The sequence below is a fragment of the Mastigoproctus giganteus genome, chromosome 3, assembly GCF_048544385.1.
Source record: "Mastigoproctus giganteus isolate SK-2022 chromosome 3, ASM4854438v1, whole genome shotgun sequence".
Lineage (NCBI taxonomy): Eukaryota > Metazoa > Arthropoda > Arachnida > Uropygi > Thelyphonidae > Mastigoproctus > Mastigoproctus giganteus.
Window position 1 is genome coordinate 29,704,471 of NC_143577.1, and position 18,694 is coordinate 29,723,164.

Consider the following 18,694-nt stretch of genomic DNA (forward strand, 5'->3'; position numbering starts at 1 on the left):
TCCTCTGGTGCTGATGTTTCACCGGTTTTACGAACGAATTCACTTATTAATCGTTGTGTTCGTGTTTTGGTTAGGCCGTTATATAATTCTCTGTAAGAGGCTGTCAACAACTTCAGTTCACGTTGAAACTTCCCAGTGCGTTCCTCATTAGGGTCATGTTTGACAAAATGACAAAAAGGGGAAACACCTAATTTTCTGGCCAGTTCCAGACCTTCTTTTATTAAATCTGCATTTAGAACAGGATCATTTTCTTCATTATCACTACGTTCTGTGGGATAAGGAGTCCCAAGGACAACCTCTAATATTTCATCTTCGCTTAGGGCTTTGTCGGTTAACAATTCATTAATATCTTCAAACGATAGATCATCGAATCCTTCTCCACCAATTTTGTGTGCCATTGTAATGATGTTGGGAAATTCGGTCGTATTAGGGATGATGGGATCTTTGCTTTTTACACATTGTGGCCAAACCGCTTTCCAACACGCATTTAAAGTTGCTGGTTTTAATTCAGTTAACGCTAATCCAACTTGATTGATACAATCCATAATTGAGAATTTCTTCCACACATCAATGACTGTTAGTGTTTCATCATTCAGTTTGTCCAAAACGTGTTGGAATGTTCGTTTTACGTAGTATGTTTTAATTGTCGCAATTATACCTTGGTCTAGCGGTTGTATCAAAGATGTAGTATTAGGTAGCAGAAATAAAATTTGTACGTTTGGGTGTTCCAAGACAGGATGGCCGGGTGCATTGTCAAGAATCAGAAGGACTTTAAATTCGAGACCTTTCAAATTCATATAACGTCTGACTTCTGGGACGAAACATTTGTTGAACCATTCTGTGAAAATAGTAGTGGTCACCCAGGCCTTCTTGTTTGCCATCCAGTGAACAGGCAGTTTATTGATATCTACACCTTTCATTGAACGTGGGTTTAGGGCTCGATTTACCAGCAGTGGTTTCAACATACGATCTCCTGAAGCGTTGGAGGAAAATAATAAGGTCACATGATCCTTAGCTACCTTAAAACCACCAGCAGTTTTCTGCGATTTGGCTACATACGTTCTGTTCGGCATTCGTTTCCAGAAGAAACCAGTTTCATCTGCATTCCACACTTGATCAGGAGTGTATCCTCCATCTTCAATAATTTTTGCAAGTTCATGCGGGAATACTTTAGCAGCTGATTCATCTGCAGATTCAGTTTCACCTTTAATTTTTATATTATGAAGAGCATTCCTTTTAAGAAACCCTATCATCCAACCTGTACTCGCAGAAAATTCATACTTTCTGTTTAACTGAGATGAAGTGCTTGGCTCCTTTTCTTTAATCTGTCTGTAAATTCTTAGTGCTGTTTGCTTGATGGCATTTCCATCTACTGGTACTCTTTTTTGTGACTGATCTTCTATCCATATTACCAGGGCCTTTTCCATTTTTTCCTTGACAATATCTCTTGTATATGATGATGAATTAACACTTACTTTTGTTCCAGAACATACCGACTTCCTAATTGCAGCTTCATTTTTCTTAATAGTTCTTACGGTAGCTTCATGTACACCAAAATGCTTTCCTACAGACGTAGACCCTTGTCCAGTTGCAAGACGATCTAAAATTTGAATTTTAAGTTCCAAAGAAATCGCTTTCCTTTTCATTTTGGTAATAGGCGAATTATTCGACCTTATATAAGGGCTACCGAAAAATATCTCAGTTATAATTAATAAAAAAAGGTATGAAAATTTTGTAAACTTACGATTTATTGACTATCGGCAAAATTAATAAATTTATATGTGCACAAATTTCACTAAAGATTCTTTCACTTTGAAATAGAGCTTACTACTACATGTCTGCCGAAGATACAATGCACGAATACCGTAGATGTACACCAAATTCAATAAAAACGTTGATGATTCATAGATACCTAGATGTAAACATTGGTAAGCAAAAGCACACGTTTCAAAACGCATACACTAGCTGTTATCCAATCTATTGATGCGTGTAATATAGAAATGATACTAATATGCCACAAATAAAAAAAATTTTCTTAGAATTTAGGCAAAAAAAAAATTCATAGAAATCGTGTTAAATCAAAATGACTCGCGTAAAAAGAGAATGAAATATTTACTTTGAATTCGTGTTAAACCAAATTCGTGTAAAAAAAGTTTGTGCAAAAACAGAATTAGGTGTACTGTGTAAAAAGGATAGATGGAACAGGACCAGGGTATGTCTGCCAGGGGCAAAAGTTGATGATGTTGTAAAGCATGTATAATCTTTTAAGGGCACAAAAGGTGATATTGTTGTACACGCTGGCACCAATGACATTAAGAGTAGGAGATCTGCAGATTTACTTAACAAGTACAGGTCAATGTTGCAAAAAAGTCATGAGGCAGGGTTAAATTTGAAAGTGTCTGCAATTCTGCCCAGACACGATAGGAGGGAATACATGATGAGAGCCTTGTCAATCAATTTGGCCCTGGAGGGAATGTGCAAGGATCAAGGGGTGGAATTTTTTTCAGCGTAGTCTGTGCTTGTTAACAGGAGAGACTGCTTCTACAGAGATGGGATACACTTAAATAGAAAGGGTGCAAGAATATTTGCTGACGCTATCGGGGCACTGTTAGGTGGGTCGGAAAACTGCTAGCTTGTGGGAATTCACACACTAAAAGGTTAAAAGTAGCCGCGGGCAGAGGTGAAGGTGATTCTTGCACAACTTCTATTAGAATAAGTAGCAACCTGCTGGGAGTTTCAGGGACAGGTGGCAGTCATCGTGAAACAAGTGGGTATATGGGATGTGTTAGGATAATTAATAATAAGGATAGGTACATGTATACCAATGCTAGAAGTATAGTAAATAAATTGATGAATTTGAATTGTTGGTCAAGACATCAAAGGGGGATATTGTTGGGATAGCAGAGACGTGGTGTCACACAGATATAAGGAATGCAGAACTGGAATTTGGGGAGTACAGTGTGTACAGAAAGGATAGACAGGATACGAAGGGAGGAGGTGTTATGCTGTTAATTAAGAAAAACATAAAATCAAAAGAAGTGCATCCAGTTGATATAGACAGTTCACTGTTGAATCAGTTTGGTGTGACATAAGCACTGTGAAAGCAAAAATAAGAGTAGGAGTGTGTGTTGTAGGCCTAATGACTCGAATGAGTACAATGAACAATTGTACGGAGAAATAGAGTGGGCTAGTTACTCAGAATGTCTTATCGGGGATTTTAACTTCCCAGATATTGACTGGAACTTGTGGGTTGGTCACTCACACACTAGTAAGACTTTTGTGATTTATTGGATAATTGTTTTCTGCAGCAGCATGTTCGAGAGGCAACCAGAGCGGGTAATACTCTTGATCTGGTTATCAGCAGTGATCATTCGTGTAATAAGAATTTGCAGATAAAGGAACCACTAGGTGGCAGTGATCACAGTGTACTGATGTGGGATTTACTTAAAGAAAGATATTACCATCAAGGGTAAAGGAAAGGGTTTTTGCTTCTGTAAAGGTGAGTACAGTGAGGACAGTGGTATCAGTTTTTAAATTCTGTACAATGGGTTCAACTGACGATGTTACCAACAGTAAATTCTAAGTGGGAAGCATTCAAAGAATTAATCATGGATGCTACTAAAAGTTTCATACCTATTAAGAAATATTGTTCAAGGTTTAGGCCTAAATGGTTATCAAATGAACTAATGAAACTCTTGACAGAGAAGAAAAATGCATGGGATGCATATAAATTATCAAGCAACTCAGAAGCCTATGGCAGATATAAGCTAGTCTATAATCAGGTCACAAAGGAGGTTATGCAGGCGAAGACAGATTACAAGAAATCTTTGGCAAAGGATGCTAAGAAAAACAGCAAGGATTTCTTTACTTATATAAACTCTAAAAGGAAGGGGATGAATCTGATTGGTCCACTTGATATCGATGGTTTGACTGTTGATAATCGTGCTCAGATAGCAAACAAACTGAATGAGTATTTTGCATCTACATTCACACGTGATGAGTTATTAAGGTTTGAAAATAGCAGAAGGTTATCAAATTGTAGCAAGATACTTAATGATTTTGTAATAACTGAGAGCAAAGTGGAGGAGAAATTTTGGAGTTAAACATAAGAAAGACACCTGGGATGGATGGGATCTATCCAGTTATATTAAAGGAGGCGGCAAAGCAACTAAGTGCAAACCCTTAGCCATAATTATGAGAGCATCCTTGGACTCAGGGGAGGTCCCCACAGACTGACGATGTGCAAATCTATCCCCAGTTCACAAAGGGGAATTGAAGGGTAACACGAGTAATTAGACCAGTTAGTTTAACTTCTGTTCCGGGTAAAATAATGGAGTCACTGAATAAAGATGCATTGCGGGATCATCTAGACAAGACTGCAGCCATAATTCAGACACAGCATGGGTTTATAAAGGGAAAGTCTTGTCTGACAAATTTGATAAGATATTATGATGTGGTTACAAAGGAACTGGATGCAAAAAATAATTTTGATATCATATATTTGGATTTCAGGAAAGCTTTTGACACTGTTGTGCATGGAAGACTATTGTACAAATTGGAGCAGAATGGTATTAAGGGTGAGTTGCTATAATGGATAAAAGGATGGTTGAGTGGGAGAAGACAGAGGGTGGTAATCAATGGGTGCTGCTCTTCGTGGACTAATGTTATTAGTGGAGTCCCACAGGGTTCAGTGTTGGGTCCTCTGTTGTTTTGTATATTTATCAATGATATTGATGAAGGTATATCAGGCTTAGTGTCGATGTTTGCAGATGATACAAAGGTTGGCAGGGTTGTTAATGAAAGTAATGGCAGTGTGCTACTGCAACAGGATCTAGATAATTTGGGCAGATGGGGTTAGAAGTGGCAACTGAAGTTTAACCTTGACAAATGCAACGTACTGCATATGGGTAGAAGTAACACCAGAGAAACATAGCAACTGCTTTGTACTATACTTAAGGTGGTAAAAAATGAAAAAGACCTGGGAGTAATTGTGCAGTCAGATTTGAAGTTTCCGAGCAATGCAAACAGGCTGCTAGGACAGGTCATGGGATTTTGTCAATGATATATAGGAATTTTGCTAGCAGGGAAAAGGTTATTGCCCCTCTGTATAAGGCAATGGTCAGGCCACGCCTTGAGTACTGCATATAGGTATGGAGGCCTCATTTTAGGAAGGACGTAAATTTGCTTGAGCATGTACAGAGAATGGCAACAAGATTGGTGATGGGAATGAAGGGATCCTCTTACCAAGAGAGGCTTAAGTTCTGCAAATTGCAGTGGCTGGAGACTAGGCACCTGCATGGTGATCTGATTGATGTGTATAAGGCCTTGAATGGGTTCAGCATGCTGAATTGTGATGGGATCCTTCCACTTGTTCAGATTACGAACCTGAGGGGGTATAAATTCAAATTAAGAAAGGACAGATGTCGAATAGATATGCGGAAATTTGCCTTTAGCCAGCGGGTGGTTAATTGCTGGAACAAATTTCCATCTGTCGTTGTGGAAGTTGATAGGTTAAATAAATTTAAGGAGGAACTGGATAGGCATTTTGAGGGAATGGTGTGTTTTTTTTTTTTTTTTTTTGTTTTTTTTTGCTGATGCTGCATAAGCTCATACACTTGCTTTCTTGCATCACATGCCGCGACTACTAGTACTACTACTACTACGCTGAAATAGAAGCTTGTTTTACCACAGTAAAAGCTTCTGTTACATATTTTAGTATTTGCTAAATGTTTTGTAGTAGTAGTTGAGGATTTTGTCTACTCTGGGGTTTGCCAGTCTTGGAACTTTTGTATTACCACGTAACACACATCCCTCTTCTTCCATTGGCTGAATAAAAATCACCATTAGGAAAACTTTTAATGTATAGAAAGATATTTAAAACCTGATATTAGCAACTGTATTTTCAATTTTAGTATGGCATGCTGGGAAAAGATAACATTGCAGTGTACTCTCATAGAAATATTGGATAACCTATGCAAGCATCTGGCCACATTAAACTTAAAAATATGTTTGTTATGCCGATCAATGATGGGCTGTTCGGTTAGTTTTTCCCAAAACAAGTTCCTTCGGATATAAGTGGGCAAAAATTTGGACAGTGAAGAACGTACACATTTGTCAATGTGTATTAACATTTAACATTTGTTAATGTGTCTGGTTTACTCTAGATCTTTAGCATCTCTATACGTCAGCTATGGGATATAGAATTGAAAGATTTGCAGTAGTCAACATATTCCATTTACGTGTTACAGTGCTTCTTTTAGGCTTGCTTCATTGCATCCTTTGCTAGTCTACTTGCATTCCTTCTGCTACTCATCCATGATTTTCTGACTAAGAAGTCCAATACCTTGTTTATGCTGGTAGTCAGGATCTTGTACATTGTTGAGGGACAGGTGATCTATGTTTCTGGTACCTGGTATTCAGGTGGGTGATTCCTTGAATCAGAGGCTCTTGAATCATTTCTTGGTACTTTATCATCTAGGTGCTCGTGTGTTTTGTGGGCATGCTAAACGTTTTGTACTAGTAGTTGAGGATGTTGTCTGCTCTGGGGTTTGCCAGTCTTGGAACTTTCTGATTGCCTGCTATACTTTTTCCTTAAGAATATCTTGTATACCTGTGGTTTTCTTCCATTCTGGGTCTGTCTGGAGCCCATCTTTTGTCTTATTTTGCTGCTCCATAGGATGCCCCAGGACTTCTTGGTCATCTTCTGGTCAGGTGGTCAGCTGAACTCCAGTTTAGGGTGCCCCATCCAACATGGTGAGGAAAGAAGTGATTGACTGGTGAAGGCTCACTTCCCCTCTTCTCCAACCTGTGTACTCTAGGCTAAATCACATATGAATAGCATATTAGATCACTACATTGCTACTTTTTTTGTAGATGTCATTACCTCTACACATACTTCTCCATGCAAAAGTAGGCGCCTCCATAGCCAGGTGGGAAGGAGCAGCAGTGCTTAGCACACACTTCTTGATTAGACCGGGGCTCGAGCCTGTCACCACCAAATAAGGAGGATGCGGAAAGGTCAGGGAATGACCACCGCATATTCTGGAGCAATATGACCTTACTTGCTAATGCTAAAAACCAAATAACAAACCATGCAAAAGTCCATCAAAAAGTTCCTTGATCTTTTTGATTATTAATCTATACCAGTATATTAATAACCGAAAAAAATATGTGAAATATTATAATGGTACAAAAGTGGTGTATGCTACAAAAATGCAAAATTTATTTTATTTTTTAAAAAAAATTTTTAATTACGATTTTTTGCGGAACACTTTTCTAGATGCTGTTCTAGACGATCGTTCATCTCTGGTCTGCTATTCACTGTACAGTTACCTGAATAGTCAGGAACTGTTCCAGCCGCTCAATGTGTAGTTTTGTCCTGTACACTGTCATGTCTTTCTCTAGCTTTACTTATTTTGTAGTATGCTTCCATAATGATTGTATTCATTTTGATGTTTCACTTCATATATTGGCTTTTTCCTTCCTGAGTAGTCACTAGCACAGTTGTACAGAGATCACTTTCAGTTGTTTGGGCTGGATGGTCTTGCTCTTCAATTGTGGTAGCCATATGTGAGACAGTACCACTCGCTCCATAGTCATTTGCAGGAGACTGTCTCAGACTTCAAACCGACTCCTCTAAGGTAATAAATCCAACGTTGAAAGGGTGAAGTAAGGATCCAATTTTGAAAGAACAGTACTGCACCCTTTCACCTTTGGATTTATACCTGAAACTACCTTTGGATTTAAGACATTTTATCAGTTACAGTAATGATTACTGATATCACTTCAATATTGGTTCACTCCATTTTGGACTACAGTTTATAATTATTAATCTAACTTTAACATTATGTGATTCTTCACATATTTCCTTCTTTCTATGCATAGATATATAAGCAATTACTCCCCTAATTGGTAATTTTTCGATTTACAGGTAGTTGTCGACTCTACTACGAGTTAATTCGTTCCTTGTGCGTGCTTGTAAAGTGGAAATTTATTTCGTGTAGATATAATGTTAAAAACAGGGGTTACGTTATCAACAGTGAAATTAGTTACTGATTTAAGTTTGTTTAAACAATGATTGATTTATCGAAATAAATGAAAAAGTGGCCTGTAAAATCAAGCAAATTATAATAATAGAGAAATTATTTATGACTTACAAATGTTGTATGTTTTTTCTTCATCATCATCGACTAAATGCATACTCGTTGATCACTCATTAATTACTTGGCACTCGTTGTTTGTTGTACAAGGACCCATCTTCATCAGAAATGTTTCAAGAGGCATTTGTTTCCAAGATAATCTCTTTTAATTATAAATTTCACGATTGCATGCATAAGCATTTTTTAACAGCACACACAAATTGAAACTAACAGGATTCGCATGAAGTGCAAAGTTTACGAAGCTTTAAAAAAAAGGAATGAAGAGAAGATTCTGAAAATTTATTTATGTTTTTTATGCGATTGAAGATTTCAGTAAAGGGGAAACACATTTACCATAATTACGTAAAAAACCACAAATCCCAGCTATCTGTATTTTCACCAAGAAGATCGAGTTTACTACCAGTTTATAATTGCTTGCACTAACAGAAGAACCCAATAAACCAGAAAGTGCAAATTGTTTTTATTGTTTTATGGTTGTGACCTCCAAAAATGTGCTTTAGAAAAATATCACAAAGGCATTTAAAATTGATTCTTATAACAGAACATATGATAATGACGAAAGTGTAGTGCATTTTAATGATTGGAATTGGTAACTAATACAATTTACAAACCACGCTCACGACCTTTTATATGCCCTTAAGGTTACACTCGTGACCTTAAAAATGACATTTTAGAGAGATAAATACCTTAGTTTTTTTTTTTTTTTTTTTAGCGAAAATTTCAACTTCCGAGATCTTGAAACAAATTACCAAAAAAACAATGTGTTATTGGGTTCACATTACGATATTTTAACAATACGATGGTGTCTCTGGAACGGATTAATATCATAAAGCTGGGTACACTGAATTGTATAGCTATGCATGTGGTTTGAAATGCGGTATTTATAAATGTTGTAGCATTCATTTTTTGCAATTAATGTTCATATTTTCGATTTTGTTGATACTTGGGGGAAAAAATTCGTAAAGCGAGAACTGCCTGTATATGAGATTATACAACTTCAATTTTCAACTTAATATATTGTAGCCATATCAATTGCAATATGCATTCTTTTTATCACTGCTTTGTTTAATACTTTTTATTTATCTATGAACTGTTATGTTTATTTAGTATATCTTACAACTTTATTACGGTAAAGTCCTATTATTCAAACCAGTTTCTTTTTTTCAAACGCTAATTGTATGTATCTCCATGCATTTATAGGTTCAAAATACAACAATAGAGGTCACTATTTTCCCATTTCTTCACAGCTCTCTATCAAGTCCATTATGCTGCTATAAATTGCTTCATTATGTAGCTGTGTTATTAATGTGGTTGACATACATTCATCTACTATACTAAATATGTGCGTGGTATTTCACTTCAGCGACGTATTATTTTCCCACAGGCTTACTTCTGCTGCGCATTACTTGAAAACTCCAGCTATCATGCACTTTCTTATTATACACTGGTGTTCAAAGAAAATGCATCACCTAGGAATTTTACATTTCTAACCCTTTATCGTCAGGTTACATTAATGTTATGTTACATTAATGACTAGCATCACAAATAGAAATATAAACAAAAGATATTTATTAATAGTCAAGGCAAAGCTAAGTAATATTTGACAGGTGCTCTCAAAACATTCCAAAATGAGCACTTTGCAACCTTTATACAACAGTTTTGGTAAACATGACAGTATGGCTGAAATGTTATCAGACACGATTTATAGTTTCCTGAAGTTCACAAGGGGTCTTTGGTTTCTTTCTGGCAACTGCAGATTTCACATGATGCCAACAGTTCTCTATAGGATTCAGGTCCAGGCTGTTTCCTGACCAGTTAACAGTTGTAATGGACTGTTCTTCCAACCAATTTTTCACCTGTAACAAATGTAAATACATTACTGTCGAACCTCTAATGCAGAAATGAAGCTAAAGTAACAACAGAAGTGCCTACTTATACTTTTCGCCCAATGACAAGGAGTAGAGGAGTCCTGAAAGATGCAGTTACTTGGCAGGTTGAAATAGTCTCTAATGGTTGACAGCAATTTGCTTTCCAATATAGCTAGGTATCCATTGGCATTTACGGAACCTTTTATAAACTGCAGGTGACTTACTTCGCAATATGAAATGCACCCCCATATCATTTGACTGGTAGTTAATTTCACTTTACACGCCATGCAGTCTGGATGGTATTCTTCACCACGTCTGTGGTGAATCGTTTGTCTCTCATCTTAGCCATGCAGTTTGAATTTCTTCTCATCCAAGAAAACAACAGAATTTCACTGCTCGGGGGTACTATTTTACATGCTCCTTACACCAAATTAATTGGGCCTTTTTCATTTTTTGTGTGAGGAGGGGCTTCTTCTTAGGACGGCCGGCTGCAAGTCCATTTTTGAAGAGGCATCTTCTAACTGTTACTGCACTTGCTGCCACTTCTGTATGCTCTTTCCTTTCTCTTTTCAGCTGAGACAAAGAAGCTTTATGGTTTTTAAGGCATAAGCAGGCGCCTCCGTAGCCAGGTGGGCGGGAGCAGCAGTGCATAGCACACACTTCTTGATTAGACCGGGGTTTGAGCCCGTGACCACCAAATACAGAGGATATGGAAAGGTCAGGGAATGACCACCGCATATTCCCGGAGCAATATGGCCTTAGTTGCTAATGCACCTAAAAACCAAATAAACAAAATAATATAAGGCATAAGCACTTCAAAACGCGTTTCCGTTTTGGTGTAGAGATCGTTTGCATCTGATTCCTTTTTTCTTATCAGCAGAACCAGTATTCTTGAGTTTGGAAAGAAATCTACTCACTATTGAGTGATTACAAGACACTCTGTAAGCAATATGATGGGAATAACATCCTTCCTCGCGTAAAGCAACAATAGCACTTTTTCTTCGTGGTGTCAATCGCACATTACTGTCCATCCTAACGCAAGCAAGGAATGACTGCAACTCTTTTAGAGCATGTTCATACAGCTGAAAGTAACAGCTCATTGCAATATTACTTCTTCACCTTTGCGTGTCAATCTTATCTGATGAAATCTGTAAGAAATATTGGCATATACTTTGAAGAAATATTAAAGAATCTGTACAGAAATATTGGCTTATACTTATATTTGGATGACAATTACAATTTTAAGGGGTGTACTTTGAGTTTCATTTTTGGTTCGTTTCTTGGCATATTTCGACTTACATATTTTTGCACCTGTTTTTTCCTTGCATTAGCATTAGTATTAGTAACGGCCGCATGGTGCAAGAAAGCCTATGGCTTATGCTGCACCAGCCAAAAAAAAAAAAAAAAAATCCGAGCAAGACAATGATAAAAACAAAAAATAAATAAAATAAATAACTAAATAATAATAATTAATAAATAAAAAAATAATAAAATAAATAAAAAGGAAACTAAACCTATCATCCTATGCGCTTCCCTTACCCGAAAGTACTATCCAGATGACCTTTGAATTTCCCCAAACTGTCGGCCTCTACCACCCATGAAGGCAACTTATTCCAGTAATTTATAACTCGCTGGCTAAAATAAAACTTCCTGTAGTCCAATCTAAACATTTCCCCCCGTAATTTGAATTTATGTCCTCTAGTTCTAGCATCACTTATAATCTTGAAAATTTTGTCCTCATTCATTTTACTGATGCCTCTCACAGCCTTAAACACCTCAATCAAATCTCCTCTAAGGTGTCTAGTTTCCAAACTCTGCAACCCACATATTCGAAGTCTTTCTTCATAGGATGCCCTTTTGCTGATCTCACCAATCGAGTTACCCTTCTTTGCACCCTTTCAAGAAGCTCGATGTCTTTCTTTAGGTGCGGTCTCCATACTTGAGCACAGTATTCCAAGTGTGGTCTAACATAAGCCTTATATAATGGGATTATCACGTCCCTATCTCTACTTGCAAAAGTTCGATAGATCATCGATAGGACACCGTGGGGTCTTCCTTGCAACCTGTTTACAATGCTCAGAGAATTTCATGTCTGACCGTATCGTAACACCCAAGTCCCTTTCCTCCAGTACTGGGTTTAGTTGAACTCCACCAAGTGAATAAGTTATTTTGGGATTACTGTTTCCCAGGTGTAATACCTTACACTTTGTTGGATTAAAGCACAGCTGCCATTTTTCTGACCATTCCTGAAGTCTATCTAGGTCTCTCTGAAGAAGCTCAGCTTGACGGTGATCATTAACTACTCTACCAATTTTAACATCATCTGCAAATTTAGACATCACGCCCTCTATCCCTTCATCAATGTCATTTATGAAAATTAAAAACAACAGTGGTCCTAATACTGATCCTTGGGGAACCCCACTTCTTACATCAACCCAATCTGAGGAATAGCCATTTATCACAACCCTCTGCCTCCTGCCCTGAAGCCATCCTTCTATCCATCTAAGGATTTTCCCAGTGATTCCAACCTGTTCCAGCTTATAAAGCAACCGCTCATGTGGGACTGAGTCAAAAGCTTTGCTGAAATCTAAATAAACAATGTCGAAATTATTCCCTAAATCCAGCTCGCAAGTGACCCTTTCGAAATAGCGAACCAGATTTGTTAAACATGATTTTCCCTTTACAAAACCATGCTGAGAATTTCAATTCGATCCAAATGATCCTGAATTCCAACCTTGATCATTGTCTCCATGATTTTCCCTACTACTGAAGTCAGACTGACAGGTCGATAATTTCCAACTTCACTTTTAGAGCCACCCTTATGTATGGGAGATACAGTTGCACTTTTCCAATCCAAGGGAATCTCCCCAGAGTCTAGTGCTCGCATAATTAGCCTCAATGGTTCAATGCACTCGCTTGCCGCCTCTCTTAAGATTATAGGGTATATTCCATCAACTCCAGGAGCCTTACTGGTCTGTAGGCTCAAAAGTATTTTTCATTAAATAATCTTGCGAAATTTCAATATCATTAATTACATATTTTTTTAACTTCGCTCCCACAATTTCCCATTGCCACAAAAGGCTTTTCATTTGTAAATATCGATGCAAAATAACTGTTGAGTTCATCTGCAACGGCAGCTGGTGTATTTATTACTATCCCCTTTCCCTTACGTAAAGATCCGATCTGGTTTGTCCTGCTCTTCTTGGCATTTATATATGTGAAGAATTCTTTATCCCCCCCTCTTTGCTCTGTTTGCTAGTGATTTCTCATAAACTGCCTTTGCCTGTCGAACCTTTTCTGTGGCTCTATTACACATCACCTTGTAGCTGTTATAGGCTTCAGTACTTTTTATTGCTCTGTAACCTTTCCATGCCACCTTTTTCTGCTCAAGTAATGCGGCAGCTTCACTATTCATCCAACTTGGAACCCTTCTCGTGGAGTATTTTTTTAATGGTATATACGCATTCAAGGCATCTGTGATTAATGTGTGATTAATCTGTGATTACAAATATTTGGTATTAGCTCCCTTTTATACTAACACTTACAAAGCCAGAGCCCTTACTATAAGGTTGGGCTTCACATCCCCAGCTAGCTCAGTGTAATTTAACAACTTTTTTCTTTGCTTTTTATCTTTCTGCTATCTATTTCTACCTTTCTTCCCATTCATAAAACTATTAGTGTATACTAGGGTGATACAAACGTTCCTACTATCCTCCTCCTTTCACTATTTTCGTCTTTATTGATTTACATAACTACTCCTTTTTCCCTGCCTATATCCTCAATTTAATACCTCACGTTATACCATGTGCTTGTTCCAAATGATATAATTCTAAATCCTTCACAAACCTCTACATATTTTTATTAAGAACACCGTTCCCCTTCTGAAAACACTCAACTATGTTTTATTATAACTTGATCTTTATTTTTACCTTAATAATTGGCACTGCATTGGGGACTACCTTGTCCATAATCTATAAGAATATGTTAATTTCTTTTTTTTTTCCTTTTCTTCTCTTTTTTTTTTTTTCTTTTCTTCTCTTTTTTCTTTTTCTTTTCTTCTCTTTTTTTTTTCTTCTTTTCTTCTCTTTTTTTTTTTTTTTTTTTTTGCCTATCACTTTTCTTCTACTAGTATGGACAAATAGAAATGCGGTTCCTAATACATTGTCAGGTGTAGTCGCCTGATGAAATACCTGACCATGTATCAATATTTATACTTTAGCTGACATCAGATTCTGCATATCTGCCTTGCCTGTATTCAAAGTTTATCTAAAAATGTCCCCCCATAACTGATGACAGCTCTACCATTTTTTATTTTATTTTGTGTTATATTTTACCTTATTATTAATAATTTTACTTTACAGTTCATTTGACTCCTGTTGGCTTTGTAATTCAGCTCATAATTTTCTTAATTCATCATAACTTTTAGGATATTAACATTCTTTCACCTATTACATATCTACTATACTTCTTTTTTCCACTATCCTTACCCTTCTATAAGGATATCTTATATATATTATAATAATAATACTTTTGTTATTATTTTCTCCCTGATGGGCATTCCACTGCAGGACAGGGTAGTGATACCAAGTGCACAGGGTGGTTGCTATGTGTGGCTGTTATTACTGTTGGTTATCAGAAAGTAGCACAAAAATACCAGCTAACCAAAGAAAGTTTACTGTATTACAAGTATGAGTCGTGGGCCATACTAGAGACCTCTACTCCCAGACTATACTGGGACTGTTCGATAATAATGGACAAGATGATCCTGCACAACAAACCAAACACAACGCTCATTGACAAGAAGGAAATGGCCACCAACCTGATCGAGATAGCGGTGCCCAACACAGCAACCTCCAGAAAACATATGAGAAAATGACTGGGAAATACTCAGACCTAAGACAGGAAATCAAAGATATGTGGCATACAGAAGAAGGAAAGACCATTCCAGTCACTGTGTCAACCACACCAGCGTGGTGCCAATGAGCCTCCCTAAGAACCTAGTAGCAGAAGGTCTCCTGAGGAACACTTACATGGAACTCCAGAAAGCCACATTCCTGAACACCTGTAAGATAATTAGAGTTTTTCGACCAACAGTTAATAATAATAGTAACCGGCCACAACCAACCATTCCATGCACTTGGTACCAATACCTGCCATGGGGTTGGGGGGAACCCCATAAAGGAGAAAAGGTTTTTATTTATAATAATAATGTTTTTTTTTTCTCTAATTGGAAAAAAAAGTTAGTGGTAAATATCCATAAGTGACTGTTCCATTGTGATTTCAACATGAGTCTGTTAGAATACCTAACACATGCAATTTTGGTATAGTCATCTGCAGAAAAGTGTTTACCTTCTGTTTATTATGAACATAAATATATATATGCACATTTGTAAAATAAAATTATGCCTGAAGATTTCATTCTTTCTGGGTATAGTGATTTGTTCATTGTTTAGTTATATGAGTGCTTTCTTGTAAAATTTGTTTGGAAGTTGGTGTAATTTAGAATTAATGTTAAATTATCTTAAATGATTTTATATTTTCTGTTGTAATAAAAAACCATTTCTTTAGATCAACTAAAATTAAATCAGAATTTTTTTGAAATTGTAAGACATTATATGATAAGAATTTCTGACTTCTAAAATTTCACAGAATGAATTTATTCTTTTAATATATTTTAGTATATTTGAAAAGAGTAAATGTTTTATTTTATTATTATTTATTTATTTATTTTTGCTTCAAATGATTTATAATTTACAATTCTTCAAATTAACAGAGCATTCAGAGAGGTGGATTCATGCATCCTGAAACAAATGAATATGGAAGTATCCCACCTGGAACTCATGAGGTACATCAATTTTGCCATTTTTAAATGTAGGGTTTATATCTATGGCAATAAAACAAAAAACAATAAAAGGTTATTGGTTTTAAATGTAAAGACTGTTTCCCCAATTGTAATGGAGTGTTTTACTTTTCTTATTTTATAATTTTTATACTTTCAGTCTTGAGTATAAGCTAGAACAAGTATGCATTATTCATCATATTTTTATACCTTAAAAGGTTACAAGGATTTTTCCAAGATCCACTGCCACATAATTGTACAAAGTTGATCTATAGTTTCACAACGATCATCTTTTTTCTGATAATATTCAGCCCTTAACAGAGAAGAAAAATGCATGGGATGCATATAAATTATCAAGCGACTCAGAAGCCTATGGCAGATATAAGCTAGTCTGTAATCAGGTGACAAAGGAGGTTAGGCAGGCGAAGGCAGATTACGAGAAATCCTTGGCAAAAGATGCTAAGAAAAACAGCAAGGATTTCTTTACTTATATAAACTCAAAAAGGAAGGGGATGAATCTGATTGGTCCACTTGACATCGATGGTTCGACTGTTGATGATCCTGCTCAGATAGCAAACAAACTGAATGAGTATTTTGCATCTACATTCACAAATGAGGAGTTAAGGTTTCAAAATGCCACAAGGTTATCAAATTGTAGCAGGGTGCTTAATGATTTTGTAATAACTGAGAGCAAAGTGGAGGAGAAATTGTTGAAGTTAAACATAAGAAAAGCACCTGGGGTGAATGGGATCTATCCAGTTATATTAAAGGAGGCGGCAAAGCAACTAATCAAACCCTTAGCCATAATTATGAGAGCATCCTTGGACTCAGGGGAGGTCCCCACGGACTGGAGATGTGCAAATGTATCCCCAATTCACAAAGGGGGATCGAAGGTTGATACGAGTAATTACAGACCAGTTAGTTTAACTTCTGTTCCGAGTAAAATAAGGGATTCACTGATTAAAGATGCATTGCAGGATCATCTAGACAAGACTGCAGCAATAATTCAGACACGGCATGGGTTTGTTAAGGGAAAGTATTGTCTGACAAATTTGATTGGTTATTATGATGTGGTTACAAAGGAACTGGATGCAAAAAAATAATTTTGATATCATATATTTGGATTTCAGGAAAGCTTTTGATGCTGTTGCGCTTGGAAGACTATTGTACAAATTGGAGCAGAATGGTATTAAGGGTAAGTTGCTACAATGGATAAAAGGATGGTTAAGTGGGAGAAGACAGAGGGTGGTAATCAATGGGTGCTGCTCTTCTTGGACTAATGTTATTAGTGGAGTCCCACAGGGTTCGGTGTTAGGTCCACTGTTGTTTTGTATATTTATCAATGATATTGATGAAGGTATATCAGGCTTAATGTCGAAGTTTGCAGATGATACAAAGGTTGGCAGGGTTGTTAATGACAGTAATGGCAGTGTGCTACTGCAACAGGATCTAGATAATTTGAGCAGATGGGCTAAGAAGTGGCAACTGAAGTTTAACCTTGACAAATGCAAAGTACTGCATATGGGTAGAAGTAACCCCAGAGAAACATACCAACTGTGTGGTACTACACTTAAGGTGGTAGAAAATGAAAAAGACCTGGGAGTAATTGTGCAGTCAGATATGAAGTTCTCTGAGCAATGTAGACAGGCTGCCAGGGCAGGTCATGGGGTTTTGTCAATGATATATAGGAATTTTGCTAGCAGGGAAAAGGAGGCGATTATCCCTCTGTATAAGGCAATGGTCAGGCCACGCCTTGAGTACTGCGTACAGGTCTGGAGGCCTCATTTTAGGAAGGATGTAGATTTACTTGAGCGTGTACAGAGAAGGGCAACAAGATTGGTGAGGGGAATGAATCGATCCTCTTACCAAGAGAGGCTTAAGTTCTGCAAATTGTAGTGGCTGGAGACTAGGCACCTGCGCGGTGATCTGATTGAGGTATATAAGGCCTTGAATGGGTTGAGCACGCTGAATTCTGATGGGATCCTTCCACTTGTTCAGATTACGAACCTAAAGGGGCATAAATGCAAATTAAGAAAAGACAGATGTAGAATAGATGTGCGGAAATTTGCCTTTAGCCAGCGGGTGGTTAATTGCAGGAACAAACTTTCATCTGTCGTTCTGGAAGTTGATAGGTTGAATAAATTTAAGGAAGAACTGGACAGGCATTTGGAGGGAATGGTGTGATATGTTTGTTTTGTTTTATTTATTTATTTTCTTTCCACGAGAATTGGGCGACTTTGGCCTTTTCCATTGGAGAGCTTGGAATTGTTTCTGACAAAACAGAAGGCCCAAGTCATCATCAGTTCCAATTTTTCGTAAAATGTTTGGGTCGTTCATTCTAATTCATTTTTTGTTCATTGCTGAGATTTTTTGGTTAGAATCAGTCAACAGGTTATTCATATTATTCAACTAACTTATTAGTATTAGTCATATGCTGCAAGGATGCCACAGGTTTTTGCTGTTCGGTAAAAAACAAAATAAAGAAAGTAAGAAAATAAATAAATATAATAAAGAAAGACAAACTTCCAGACTATCCAAATGAATCAATAGTGATTTATTACCACTCTAAAACAGTATTGCCCAATCGCAAACTATTGAAATAAAATGAAAACCAAAAGTTTATTGAAAAATTATATATATAATTAAAAATTACTGTGTTAAAAAATAAAACAAATTAATAAATAAAAAAAATTAAAATACCAAGTTGTATTAAAAACAAAATCAAGTAAATGGAGCAAGTAGCTTTTGAGTTGAAGAGCCGCTTTTTCAACTTATTGGCCTGAATCATTATCTAATCTAAGCATTTCAACTACGATCCCCATTCCAGA

At 36.8% G+C, this 18,694-nt stretch overlaps 1 protein-coding gene across 3 annotated transcripts in view; it reads left to right on the forward strand.

Annotated features, from left to right (window-relative positions):
• Positions 1-18,694, forward strand: part of LOC150087834 (far upstream element-binding protein 1-like) — a 250,614-nt gene that overhangs the window by 175,030 nt on the left and 56,890 nt on the right. For all 3 annotated transcript variants that reach the window (XM_090369223.1, XM_090369222.1, XM_090369224.1), the window contains one exon: positions 15,801-15,872. In XM_090369223.1, coding sequence (XP_090225349.1) covers positions 15,801-15,872 — 72 coding nt within the window. The remainder of the gene's footprint in view (positions 1-15,800; positions 15,873-18,694) is intronic.